The following is a 14,370-nucleotide window of genomic DNA, read 5'->3' as shown; positions in this document are numbered from 1 at the left end:
TAGACTAAAAACCCATGCCTGAATTGTATTTATTTTTTTTAGTTGTGTCCGTGAAATAATCAGTACTTACTACTTTCGGACAGAAATTCTGGTCACAGTCTAAAATCAATGTCCTCTATTTATTTTTTTATTTTTTTTTGTGTACTCTGTACAACCTTATTTGCGGAGACTGACGTGTAATTATAGAAATCATTTTTTCCATGCAGGTCTATTATTGTGGTATAATAATTTTCAGATAAACCCGCCCCTAAACGGCACAAAAAAAGTATGCAGTTCTTGGTCAGAATAACGTGCAATGTGGACTAGACCTAGCCAAAGGTGTGAAAATGCAATATTACTACATACCTGGCACAGTAGGTCCATGAGCTTGCATCTCACATGGACAGCCTGTAAGGGAAGTTTCTGACCGTTGCTGTCCAGCAAACCTGCGGTCATCTCCTCTAAAGGATTCTTAGTGAACTCCAAACCCTCACTGTCATCACTGGACACTAAAGAAACACACATTCAAAACCCACTGACAAATTTCACAAATTAAAATCATTCCATTCAGCTTTACAGAACAGAACTTTACATGTCCCAGAGGTTTGATTTGTCCTTCCAACATGCCAAAGCACACAATTATTACATAAAATAGTTTCTTCAAAATTGAAGATTGGAATGTTCTACTGATCACTGGAAGTTCTACTCACAGATGTCAGAGGTTGTGTCAATGGGCAGTGTGAGCTCCACAGAGGTGTCAATATGAGGCTGGAACATTTTTAACTGGTCCTCCTCCAGAGTGTACTGCACTACATACTTCAGTTTGATCTGGTCTGTGTTATATACTACATACTCATCATCCTGGAAAACATATACCAGTTTCAGTTTGAGAGGAAACTTTTTAGTGAGTCAGTTTTTTAAAAGGAACATATTTCTGATCGATGACGGGGTACCTGGACCTTACTAATTGGGCTGTGATGGTAAACAAGCCAAAAAAAAAAAAGATTTAGGAAAATGACATACATATTGACTACGAAAATCACCTCAAATTCAGAGGGTTTTTCCGGGGTGCGGCGGACTCCATGTACGCTGTTGTAGTCCTCAGGGGCAGAGGTCAAAGTGGTGTCTCTTTTCAGCAGGTCCTTGCATTGACCCAAAGCCACCTCACACACCAACAGCAGCCGAGAGCCATCAGTTACACTGGGCTTGGAGTACTTCACACTAGTCCTGTGATACAGAACACAACTTTATTTGTCATATTTATAAATATACTCAAGGAATATCAGTGTATTAATGACAGTATAATGCAAACTCATAAAACACATCAATTTGTACTATAAAAATCTCAAACGGTTGATAAAAAAAGAGCACTGACATTAGAGAGTCACTGAAGTAGATGCCTCCTCCAAGATTCCCTATATCTGTCCTCTCAATTCCATGCTGTTCGACTCCAACCTTGGGCAGCAGCAGACCTCTAGACAGAAGTAAACAACATGCATTTCATGCATTCTATATGTGTTTTTACATAATATTATGAAAAATCATTTTTAAGAGAATGCTTTTACCGTGAAAGTATTCCAACAAAACTTCTGGGACTAGTAGAGTGGAGGAGGGGCTTAATGTTGCCTAACTCCTCCCTAAACATTTGAAGCTCCACCCCTCTGTTTACACGCAATATCTGCTGAATCTGAACAGTCCTGCAGTGAATACAGAATAAACAGGATCATGTTCTGAAATGTAAACATCCACCAGGTTTGAACTTCAGACCAGAATCTTGGAATATTATGTGATTATACCTGTCCTGAAGCAGTTGAGAGACTTCATGAAACTCAGGGTTTTGTGGTGGAACTACTTCAATGCTGCACCTCAGTGCACGATACTTTCCCAGAGAGGAGGGCGAGGGGCTTCTCAGAGTGGCTTCACTCACATTCACAATATCTCTGATCAGCTAGGGATGACACAACAGAACAAAAGATGAGATCTTCACAGTGGAGATTAAAAAAAATAAAAAAAATCGAATTTCAAGACAACTTCATAAATGTAATATGTGAATCTCAAGAAACTCCCAATTCTCAATACTCTATTGCGGAGAGATCACATTCTTGTAGTGCAATGTGAAAAAAGAAAAAAAAAAAAAAATTTGGTAAAGTTTATATTGTAAAGTAGTTATACATCATGGTAGTATTTGTTGTCCTGCCTTTAATGTACGCTGATTAAAAAAATAAATTAAAAAAAATACCATACTGTTGTATTACAACATTTTTCTTTTATTATTGTACTATAATAAAGACAATCTAATCAGAAAATTCAGAATCATTATACACAATAATGCGAATTCAAAATCAAAACACCCAGATGCATTATGGTATGAGAATTTGGGAGTAAAATTTTCTTAATTGTCATTAAAATACTGTCAAAAGCAAAGAAATCTTAATTGTCCTAAAACAGGCTTCTTTTCCATGCAAAATACAATTTTTCATATTTTTCATTTAATTTTTTGTTTTGTTTTTATTTTGGGGTAAAATATGACCCAGTAGAAAGCGAGAGCACCGTAATCAAATCTCCTTTAAGATTTTATGATCTCAGATACGTTTCAACATGGCAGGTACACATTAATTAACACAATTTTCACATGTTTTCAGTCTGCTTTTAATACAGAACACCTCTGTATTTTGGTTTATTGTGTCATGAGTAATACTGCACAACTATTGTCATACCAACCAGTCAGAATTATGAAACTGTACAGGCACAGGTCTAGACCATACTAAGAACTGCTTCATGCTTTAGGGCTCCTTATTGTAACTATGTGTGATAATTGCCTGTAAGTCTGTGCACTCAATCTGAGAAGAAATTTGGTGGATACTAATATTAATGTGTGTTACCTGACAAAGGTCTAGTTTCTGAGATACAAGCTTGTGTTTAGATGGAGGGTCGATCATTCTGAGGGGTAGAAGAGTGTTGACTTCCTCTAGCAGGGCCTTGACTTCAGCTTCTTTTTGAGTCTTTTGTGCCTGCAGCAACAATCCCTCCACCCGACTCACCTGCAACATCACAGAGCCATTAAAACACACAAATGAACTGAGAACAAATCAACATAGGAAGTACCTTTGAGCTACCTGATTGGTTGTGTGTATCATTATCTAAGCTCATTCTTACATCATTGAGGCTGATACTTGAGACAGGGACCGTCAGGATGTTGCCAAGGGAACCGAGAGCTTCAGTCCAGACCAGCTCCACAAAGATGCCCACTTCCTGTGATAATGTGCTGCAGTTCAGCTTCTCCTCCAACAGAAGCTGACAGTCAAAAAGGGTGAACAATGATTTCACAACCAACCACCATTAAAAAAGATTTGATGACAATCTAAACATGACAAAGTGGACAAAAGAAACATACTTGATACGTAAACATGTGACCTGCCATTTTAGCTACAAAGTATAAACTAATTGACCTTTTTCACAGACTGTGATTACGCGTTTCCGCCTTATTTAGCAGCTTAAATCTAGCAAAAACTTTGCTCTTATGGCTGCGCCTGCCGGCAGGCTTTTCCCCGCCTCTCTAGGGCTGAGGAGGGGGACGATGGGAGGCGAAAACGAAACAAAAGCAAAAAAGAGGAGAGGGAAAGGGCAAGGTGAGAGAGAGAGAGGAGAGAGAGAAAAAAAAACTTGCTCGCCGGTTTCCCAGACACGCTGTCGCCTGGTCCTCGATCACTCCTCCACCCTCTGGCGGACGACATCCACTCCTCCCCGTGCGGACCGGAGCCAGTCCTCCGACCCCTGGCAGATGGAACGCCCCTCCACATTTTGGCGGCTGGTGGGGAACTCCTCTGCCCCTGGCAGAGGCTCCACCGCTCCAGGCGGCCGGCAGCGAGCCCCTCCTCCCCTCGCAGACAACGGCCGTTCCTCTGCGTCCAGGCGGTCAGCAGCAACTCCTCCGTTCCCCGGCGGATGGCCGTGGCTGCTCCATTGGGTGGACGGCAGTGGCAAGGACTCCACGACAGCGCATCCCTCCTCCTTCCCAGGCTTTGGCACCAATGTAACACAGGTTAAGGATGGGAAAGGAGGAGGCGGGACAGTCAAAATAATAATATTTAATAAGAACTTATATAAAAAGACACACAACATAAACACACACATGGCAGCTGCATGTGGCTCTCTCTCTCTCCCGAACTGCCACGTTCCGCCGCATTTATCCCTCTCCTCGGCTGATTGGCCCAATTGGGGGCCGGGCGTGTGTAGTCACAGCCAGGCCCCGCCCTCCTCCTGACTTGCTTAATCCACAGCTCTCTCTATTTTTCTTTTTCTTCTGGAAAATCATTCAAATGTAATAGTGGATTTTTTCTTTTGGTCATGAAGCAAATGGTTAAGTGATTTTCTGTGGTCTCCAATTCACCGCTGTTGAAGTTTATCCTGCAAACTTTTACTTCCGTGTTCCAAAACCCAGAGCGTGAAAAAGGTCTATTAATGAACTCTAGTCCTGTCATTTGATTCTTCTGATAGTGGGCATTCTTGACTGCCTGCAATTGAAGTGTTTATTGTTCTTGTTTATTGCTTATTATTAAAGCACTATATTATGTTTAGATAGTTTGTGTTTTACAACTTGTCCTCTATCCATTTTGGTATCAGTGCTGTTGTATGCAGAAGGTCCATCAGTCAGAGCTCTTGAGGAACATTATAGACAGTGTTCTGTTTGCTCACCTGCTTCAAGCTGTAGGATGCCATTTGCTCAGCCTCAGGAGGAAGTGTGTGTGTCTGTGTGAATCCTTGAGTCTCCATCTCCATCATCAGCATCTGATAGGCATCCACAGCATCCTCAGAGGTCACACAGTACACAAGCTTATCCTGCACCACTACTTTCTGTTGTGAGAGAGAAGGAATCACCATCAGCCCATAACTGCCATGGATTCATTACCCTCACATCATGTGCGTCATACTCTTCATTTACCGTAGGATGAATGTGGTTTTATAAGGCAACATGGACTCAGACATGCACACAAGGTTTATAATAATGGAAGATAATTACAATTTAATTACTATAGTGGTATTACTATGATATCAAGACATATTAATGTTTTACAATGCTGAAAATAACCAAACCTCTGATTCACGCAACATGGAACATAACACACGATACTGCTGGCCTGCTCCTCCTTTGGCACTCTGTAGCTCCAAAACTGACAAAGTCTTGGGTTTGACCTGCAATACACAATGAAAACACTTTTTTCCCCCTTTTTTTTATGCTGCAAAAACTTTTTTTTTCTTTCTCGTTTTTATGTATTTTTTATAACCATTTTCCACCTTCTTTCTGACCCATAGAATTCATATTGGGAGATTTTTGCTGCTGTGCCTTTAAGATTTTTTATGTAAACACCCTCTTCGCATGTGAAATGAGTAACAGCTGTGGTTATGCTGGTGAGTTCAACTTTATTAACAGCCTCTTTGCAACGTCTGCATCACAATCAGAGAGGTTCAAAAAAACAATCCATACTGAAATGTGCTGCTCAAAATATTCTGATCAGACTTAAACTATTAAGGTCATGTTCAAATGTATTTACTGTCTGATAACTAAAGTCATTTTAAGTATGGAACAGCAAATATGAAACAAGCCATTTTTGCAGCTGAGTTTCAAGTAATTGGTCTATTTTCTTTGAGGAAAGAGTTTTGTGTTCTGAAAGTTATAGAATGTTTTCACAATACAGTTAACTCTTTCGTCTCAATTTTAAATACATTTTAATTTAATTGATTCCTCAGGACATGACCTATGTACTGTGTATGCTGCATGAACTTACCCTGTCAAAAACTGAATACTTTGCCACTTGAAACTGTGAGGGAAATTTAGGTTGGTCATTGTCACCTTCTCTGTAAACTCTGCATTGGGTAAAAGAAAAGATACAGCCATCAAGTAAACTGCCACATCTAAATCGGACAGGTGCTGTAGAAACTGTTACAAATAAAACAACGATTAAAGTTTTGAAAAATACTCAAGCGTGTACCTGAACCTGTCAAAACGGGGCCCACTCTTCTCAAGAACCTCAGTCTCAGTGTTTCTCTGACTTTTGAACTTCCCTTTTGCTGGTATCCAGTTTGACACGTTTACCTCTTTATGGTGAAAAACAGCATTACATCAAGTTAACAGTGCTTGAACCTTTCTTCCCGTTCACAGTGTGGTATTATTACCACAGACACATACATTTATGAAACTACTCCATAAGGGGGCAAACAGCTAAGTGTTTAATACCTGAATGAGAGAAATGTTCAGAGCTGGGATATGCCAAAATATGCTCTGTCAAAGGCAGGAGATGCCCTTTTTCCAGACAACTCCACACATACTGCAAGCCAACCACTGGGATGTTGTGCTTCTGAATGCTGCGCTGTCGGTTACTGCTCAAGTCGTCCAGACAGCTTGTGACTACAAATGAACACTGAAGAACATAAAGAGATGTTAGAAAAAATATATACAACAGTTAATTAGTACATTTAATCTCATCAACATTAAAAAAAAAAAAAAAACAATGTCTCAATGTTACAGCTCTTAGTTGTGTGACTTTATAAACAACCGAAGAGAAAATAAAGGAAGTAGATAGAGAATACAGAAAGAGAAAATACAGAAAATAAAAACACAAACAGAATACGTACCTCTTTGTTGACGACATAGGAGATGTTTCCTGCATTGTCCAGAAGAGCTGACCTCAATTTATTCTTCTCTTTAAAAGGCAAATTCTTCACATCTAACACTACAGTACAGTTCTCAAACACTGCCATAATGCCACCAGAGATTGAACAGGCTGGGAAAAAGACAGAGAAAGAGCAAACAAAGAAACCCTGAGATTAAATCTTAAATAGGCTATCATCAACACCGTAATAAAATAAAGCCCGTGTCATTCCGTTCGCGTATTAACGAAAACTTATTCGCGTAAAAAATCCTCGAACGAAGACTTTACGCATATGAGCATTTTCTTATGATTACATAAAGTTAAATCCTCTCCCTATATGCTCTTGATAGGTAAAAATAATATATTTGGTGATCCTGTCATCATATCAACAGCAGACGGAATAACATCTTATCGTGGATAAAGTTAGCGTAGGATGATACATTTAGATTTTAAGAAATGATTATAAAAGAAGACGTTACTAATCTTACTGTGTGAAGTTCAGCAAATAACACTACTTCCTGGCGTATCATGTACGGTAAGGACACTCCCCCCGATGTTGTACCAAATTCCACTGTCGGCCATCTTTGGAACACTTTCAGGAGGCTATTTCCAGTCTAGTGCAGCTCTAGAATCTATTTCTACTTGAATGGGAAAGGACCGAAATCTCAAAAACGGTTGGTCAATATTACGATCAAAGAACATATTTAAAATCAGCAGTAAAATCTGACAATACTGGAATAATGATTTGTGATTCTTAACCTCATATTACGCTAAAATACGCAATTTTCCCGGCTTGTATAGCTAATGCGCATGCGCGCTCTAAAGTTGATTGACATCAACTGTCTGTATCTAAAAGGTGATTGGCTTTTTTAACTGTAAGGCGGGACTTCCGTTGTCCGTTGGGCACTCAGAGCTCTTTGGTTGAGCGTTCCATTTTCTCGCATTCATTTTAATAGAAGTGGCCCATCTCCGCTAAATACTCTCTGGTTGTACACAACTACACACCCATGCGGTTCCTGCCTGCTATAAGCACAGTACAGTTAGGCGCTATCCAGTGGTCCAAACTGATATTTAACATGGTAACCAGTTAGTTTCCGTCAAAATACAATTACTTCAGCTGGCATTATTACTAAGTAAACTGATAAACAATTAATTTGTAATCTGTTTAAAAGTTATTTTAAAGATAGTTTAAAGACCTTTTTTATTTTCATACTCTTGAGCTAGATAATTTTTTGATTTTTTTTTTTTCATTGTGTCTCCTTAAAGGAATAATTCACCCAAAAAGGAAAATTTGCTGATCATTTACTCACCCTCAGGCCATCCAAGATGTATCTGAGTTTCTTTCTTCATCAAAACAGAATTTAAGATTTTTAGGATTTCATTTCAGGCCCCCACCTTTAAACAATGCAAGTGAACCATATATATATATATATATATATATATATATATATATATATATATATATATATATATATATATATACACACACTGGCAGCCAAAAGTTTGGAATAATGTAAAGCTTTTGCTGTTTCGGAAAGAAATTGGTACTTTAATACTAAAATCACTTGCCATTATATCAAACACAGTTGAGAGCTATTTGGTTCGTTAAATGAAGCTTAACATTGTCTTTGTATTTGTTTTTGAGTTGCCACAGTATGCAATAGACTGGCATGTCTTAAGGTCAATATTAGGTCAAAAATGGCAAAAAAAGAAACAGCTTTCTCTAGAAACTCATCAGGTAATCATTGTTTTGAGGAATGAAGGCTATACAATGCTTGAAAATTTCATACAAAGGTGTACACTACAGTCTTCAAAGACAATGGACAACTGGCTCTAACAAGGACAGAAAGAGATGTGGAAGGCCAGATGTACAACTAAACAAGAGGATATGTACATCAGAGTCTCTAGTTCGAGAAATAGATGCCTCACATGTCCTCAGCTGACAGCTTCATTGAATTCTACCTGCTCAACACCAGTTTCATGTACAACAGTAAAGAGAAGACTCAGGGGTGCAGGCCTTATGAGAAGAATTGCAAAGAAAAAGCAACTTTTGAAACAGAAAAAACAAAAAGAAAAGGACAAAGAAACACAAACATTGGACAACAGATAATTGGAAAAGAGTGTTATGGATCTTAACCCCATTGAGCTTTTGTGGGATCAGCTAGACTGTAAGGTGCGTAAGAAGTGCCCGACAAGACAGCCACATCTATGGCAAGTGCTACAGGAAGTGTTGGGTGAAATGTCACCTGAGTATCTGGACAAACTGACAGCTGGAATGCCAAGGATCTGCAAAGCTGTCATTGCTGCACATAGAGGATTTTTTGATGGAAACTCTTTGAAGAAGTTCTAAAAAATGTTTTTCAAATTGTAATAGTAATTTTTTACGTTATTAATGTCCTGACTATACATTGTGATCAGTTGAATGCCACTTTGGTGAATAAAAGTACCAATTTCTTTCCATAAGAGCAAAATCTGTACATTATTCCAAACTTTTGGCCGCCAGTGTGTGTGTGTGTGTATATATATATATATGTATATATGGCTTTATTAAAAGTATGGGTGTGAATCTTTGGGTTGAGACAGCATATGGATTCAGTTCACAAACCAAGCAATTTTTTTGGATTACTTTTTTTTAAAGACAAACTACTTCAGACTGTTTATTGCACCAAAAGTAACTTGAAAGACATCACATTACCTAAAGATTGAGATGAAATGCTTAAACTTTCTGATTAATTCAAATAGCTTATCAAAATATTAATGAAATAATTTAATATAAAAAAACATTTGCAGCTCCTGTTATTTAAAAATCTAACCCTAATCACACATTCAGAATCCACTTTCTGTTAAAAAAAGGAATTATGTGCAGTACTATAATGGTCATATAATAGCTATCCAATGAAATATAGATACATTACACAGCGTAAATGAGTACACCCCATCTGAAACCTAACAAATTCAGCTCTTTCTCTATACAAATAAGACATATTTGGTGTTCATGTATAATGTAATGTTTAAGCAACTCTGGTTTATCACGTGACGTGATAAACCATGCGACGCCATGCGAGGGTCGGACGTGTGAACGGCGAGCTCTGAGTTTTAATACTTTGTATGTCATAAACCAGTGAGATTTGATACACCCTGATTCATAACTGTACTAGGAAGACAATATGTCCAAGAATTAAAAATCCTCGGGCTCCGGAGACATTAAAAGACACTTACGTGAGCCTGGGGCTCAGTTTGGGCGGTGCGGTGGAGGAGATTCAGGGTTAGCTGTTGAGCATGACAGCAGGGCTGACGGGGGTCTTTGCTGACTTGGACCTTGCTGTGGTGCGTCGATTGATCACTGCCATGGAGACGAGGTTCACTGGGGTAGTTGCAGGAGTGTCTGGTGTTGGGAAGCAGATTGATTGTCTGGAGTCGTCGGGGGGGGGGGGGTTGGCTGCTGGTCTGCTGGCATCCGGGGCGGACTTGGAGCGCATTTGGGAGGACTTTGGTAGTCGTGGCTGGTGGAGCGGCGTCCGAGTTGTTGGAGTTCCTGGGTGAGCGGAGGGTCGGAGTGTGGTGGGGTTTCTGGACGGGCTCTTTCCGGGTCTGCTCGACATGGCAGGCCGTGGGCTGGGGGTCGAGCGGGCTTGCGGGGTTCTGGCTTGGGGATCCGCTGGGGGAGACGGACAATTCTGGCCAAGGATGACCACAAAGTATTACTTGTCCCCAACAAGCATTGTCCTTCATAAAGTCAGTGGAATGAGTAAGTCACTGTGTGGCGCTCGCTTTGCAGCCGATTGGACCTGACTCACTGAACATTCACTTGACTGTTCGAGGAAACTGGGCGTTTTTTTTTTTTTGCTGGGTTCGCCTAGCGGCTGGAGTTTGTTTTGTGTAGTAACACTCCTTCGGGACAGTTTGTGGATGAATCTGCACATTCTTTGTGCTTGTACCTCCTGTTGGCTGGTGTTTGTTTTGTGGAGTGTTTTTTGCAGGACGTTGGAGGGACTGGGTCATCTGCTGCACTCGTGTGGCAGCTGGCTCACTGAACGTTCATTTGACTGTCCGAGGAAACTGAAAGTTTTTTTGTGTGTGTGTGTGTGTGCTGGTTCTGCTGGAGGCTGGAGTTTGTTTTGTGGAGGAACACACCTTTGGGACAGTTATGCGGACTAATCTACACATTCTTTGTGTTTGTTCTGCCTATTGGCTGGAGTTTGTTTTATAGATTTTTTTCTGGTATGTAATTCTGTCTCACAGGGTCTGTGTAGAGGTACCGGACTTGAGCGGTCTGGTAGTGGGGTTGTCGCGGGGGCTTTCATGGCCGTACATGGACTGTTTGAGTTTAGAGGGATGGACGCTGGTTGGCGCTGTCGTGCGCTGGGTTAATGCGCACATTCTGGGGGAAGGGTTTGATTATTGCACTAATGTTGGAATGTGGTCTTTATAATTTTGTTTTTGACACACAATAAATCTAATATGTCAAAATGTCAAATGTTAATATGAGTGGATTTTCTCTCCCTATGTGGAATGTGAATGGGTTGGGGCACCCCATAAAAAGAAGGAAGGTTATTTCTTTTCTTAAACGAAAGAAATATGATACAGTGTTTCTTCAAGAAACACATCTTTCCCCGCAAGAAGCTGAAAAATTTGGGAAGATATGGGGTGGGCGTGTTTCTTTAGTGCTGGCTCAAGTAAGAGTAGGGGAATCATTACATTGGTTAGTAAACATCTACAATTCAAATGTCTCAAACAGAGTAAAGATTAATTAGGAAGAGTCATTATTGCTTTAGCAGAAATTCAGGGGCATAGGTTGATTTTGGCTAATATTTATGCACCTAACGCTGATGAGCGGGGCTTTTTTATAGATCTTGAAGGGATGTTGCAAGCAGCTGGCACCCCTCATGATATAATATTGGGAGGTGACTTTAATCTTTTGATGGACTCAGTCCTTGATCATAGTGAAGCAAAAGTGTGCAAGCCCCCTAGAGCAACATTGGCGCTTCACAGGATGTGTAAAAATCTTGGTCTTACAGATATTTGGAGAATTTTGATACCCATCGGGTAGGGACTATAAATTTTTTTCCATCAGTCCATAAGATTTATTCTAGAATAGATTTTTTTTTATATCTACGTCCCTCATTTCATCTGTTTTTGATTGCTCAATTGGAAATATCTTAGTCTCAGATCACGCCCTGGTGAGTTTAGAGGTGTTGCCACATATGGTGAAAAAGAAATCATATAGTTGCTGCTTTAATGTATCCCTTTTGCAAAATCCTGATTTCCAACAAATGTTAAAGGCTTAAATCAATGTTTATATGGAGACCAACTGGTTCTCAGTATCCTCTGTAGGCATGGCTTGGGAGGCACTTAAAGCGGTTCTTAGGGGTCGGATCATACAGTATGCCTCATTCATCAAAGAATCCAAAGCACGAGAACTCATGGAGTTGGAAGGGAATATTAAAAGTGCTGAGGCAGAGCTGAAGCGCCGAATGTCATCTGATGGCCTCAGAGAATTAACCCGATTGAAATATAGATATAATACTATTTTGTCGCAGAAGGTGGAGTTTTGGCTATTCAGGGCAAGACAGTCATACTTTGAGTCGGGGGACGAAGCAGGGAAACTTTTGGCTAGATATATAAGCAGAGAGAGTCTTTTTCTACCATTCCCTCAGTGAAATCTGCTGGTGGTGAAATTTTTACCCCGGTCATTGATATTAATAATGCTTTTAAAGAATTCTTAGTTTAATAGTTTAGTGCCCGACCGATATATCGGTATCGCCATATATTTTACCGATACGTGCCGAGTTTACCGATACGATACCGATTTTTTCAGAACATATAATGCAGAAAACAATGTTTTAGAATTGGTGTCATAGCGTAGTCTTTCCAGCAGAGCACGCTCCGACTCCATTGTTTACAGCGCTGACTTTGAACTGACGGTGGCTCTGCAGACAGGGCAGTGTTAAACGGTGCGGATTTGAGCAGTCTCTTGTTAAATTGATAACTAGTTTGAGAAATACATATTGGAAAGTTAATAAAAAATTACCCCATCATTTTATATAACTATTATAATGTTAACCCTGTCCCTGACAACCATGTCCCTCAGTTTATCACATCTGTTTGCTGTTAACCAGCTATAGTTTGTCAGTGCAGTCAGTAATGTAGCAGATTAAACATCAGAGTATCTTTTTGCAGCTCAGCAGACAACGATGCGGTGGTGGATTGTGTCTGTTGAGTGTTGATTTCATGCTACATTGTTACCTAGTTGGTGGGACACAGTGCTGGAAAGTAAATAAAGTCAATCTTTTACTTTCCGTAGCAACAAGCTTACAGCTAACTAGCTAACCACGTAGCTACTTTTATACCTTGTCAGCGTGTATACATGTATTCACCAAACTGTTTTGTTCAGGATTCACAGTTTGCTGCCCCCTTCAACCAAACAATTCCAGTTGTTGCATTCATAAAATTTAATATTTAAAAGTTTGGTTTTCCAGACATTAAAATAGGTTACATAATAAAAGTAGATTTAATAAATAGTATATTTGCCCTGTGTAAATAATAATATATTGGAACTGTATCTAAAATAAATGAGGGGTGATAAATAAATACTAATACAACAGGCTGGAAAAATAGACATTTATTTATTTTAATATCCATATATATATATATATATATATATATATATATATATATATATATATATATATATATATATATATATATATATATATATATATATATATTGAATGTGTTGAAACATATAGCTGGTGTAACCGGCCCCTGATATTTATTTAGCTATTTATTTTATTTCTATTTATTTTTTATTTAAATGGTCAGCATTTGACTGATACTAAACAGTAATACTGATGTTTATTTAGCTATTTATTTTATTTTTTATTTATTCTTTATTTTAATGGTCAGCCATTGACTGATACTAAACAGTACTGATGTTTATTTAGCTATTTATTTTATTTTTATTTATTCTTTATTTAAATGGTCAGCAATTGACTTATACTAACAGTACTGATGTTTATTAAGCCATTTATTGTATTTTTATTTATTCTTTATTTTCTCAGTGTTCATTTCTAGAATTTGTTGACAGTGTATAATAATAATGTCAAATGTTCTTTGATAAAACTATTTGTTTAAGAAAGCAGCCTTCTGAGTACCTTTGCATAGTCATTTCAGTGCAAAATCGGTGCACAATCCACATAGAAAAGGTCTGTTTGGCGAATTGGATCAAGTCTTATGGGGGATCACCACCATAAGACTTTTTTTTTTCAGTGGGAGGGTTAGGTTTTTTTTTTCTCGCCTTTTTTGGGCTAAAGTTAGCTTCACAGGAGCGGCGGCAAGGAAGCAGTCATGTCAACTGCTGTGTCTCATTTGGAAGGATGTGTCCTCCGGAGGTCGCCTTTGTCGGCCGCATACGTCATCGAGGCTGTCTCATTTCATTTTTTTAAATGTATTTATTTTTTATTGGGAATGCAAAAAAGGTTAACAATTGTATAAATGTAAGTGCATATACATAAAATGCATTGACAATAGATAAAAAATAAACGAGACACAGCCAACGATGTCATGCGCTTAGCGGTCTTTAGATGTGGGACGGGGCGTTTACATTTTAAAAAGACATGACAACTAGCCTATAAACAAACTTAATATAAATTATTGTAAATAATTAATTCACAAAATTTACCATATCCACTGCATGAATTTAATCAGATTTGTCAGTATTATTTTTACTAAAATATAAGTA

General features: G+C 38.8%; 1 protein-coding gene across 25 annotated transcripts in view; it reads right to left on the bottom strand.

Moving 5' to 3' along the window:
* The window catches only part of LOC127447859 (protein mono-ADP-ribosyltransferase PARP4-like), a 63,142-nt gene that overhangs the window by 14,586 nt on the left and 34,186 nt on the right, over positions 1-14,370 (bottom strand). For 2 of the 25 annotated variants that reach the window (XM_051709983.1, XM_051710004.1), the window contains 9 exons: positions 4,675-4,833; positions 3,136-3,273; positions 2,862-3,020; positions 1,776-1,927; positions 1,545-1,676; positions 1,355-1,453; positions 1,023-1,206; positions 690-840; positions 346-488 (listed from right to left, as the gene is read on the bottom strand). The exons of 11 other annotated variants lie outside the window; for them this stretch is intronic. In XM_051709983.1, the coding sequence (XP_051565943.1) occupies positions 346-488; positions 690-840; positions 1,023-1,206; positions 1,355-1,453; positions 1,545-1,676; positions 1,776-1,927; positions 2,862-3,020; positions 3,136-3,273; positions 4,675-4,833 (1,317 nt within the window). Of the gene's footprint in view, positions 1-345; positions 489-689; positions 841-1,022; positions 1,207-1,354; positions 1,454-1,544; positions 1,677-1,775; positions 1,928-2,861; positions 3,021-3,135; positions 3,274-4,674; positions 4,834-5,073; positions 5,173-5,765; positions 5,845-5,969; positions 6,076-6,214; positions 6,399-6,612; positions 6,762-7,117; positions 7,223-14,370 lie in introns of those variants that run through there. 12 more of the 25 variants (XM_051709982.1, XM_051710005.1, XM_051710002.1 and 9 more) reach the window with 11 other exon arrangements.

This window comes from Myxocyprinus asiaticus, chromosome 11 (assembly GCF_019703515.2).
Source record: "Myxocyprinus asiaticus isolate MX2 ecotype Aquarium Trade chromosome 11, UBuf_Myxa_2, whole genome shotgun sequence".
NCBI lineage: Eukaryota > Metazoa > Chordata > Actinopteri > Cypriniformes > Catostomidae > Myxocyprinus > Myxocyprinus asiaticus.
The sequence above is the reverse complement of the archived record's forward strand: the minus strand, read 5'-3'. Positions and strand labels throughout refer to the sequence as shown.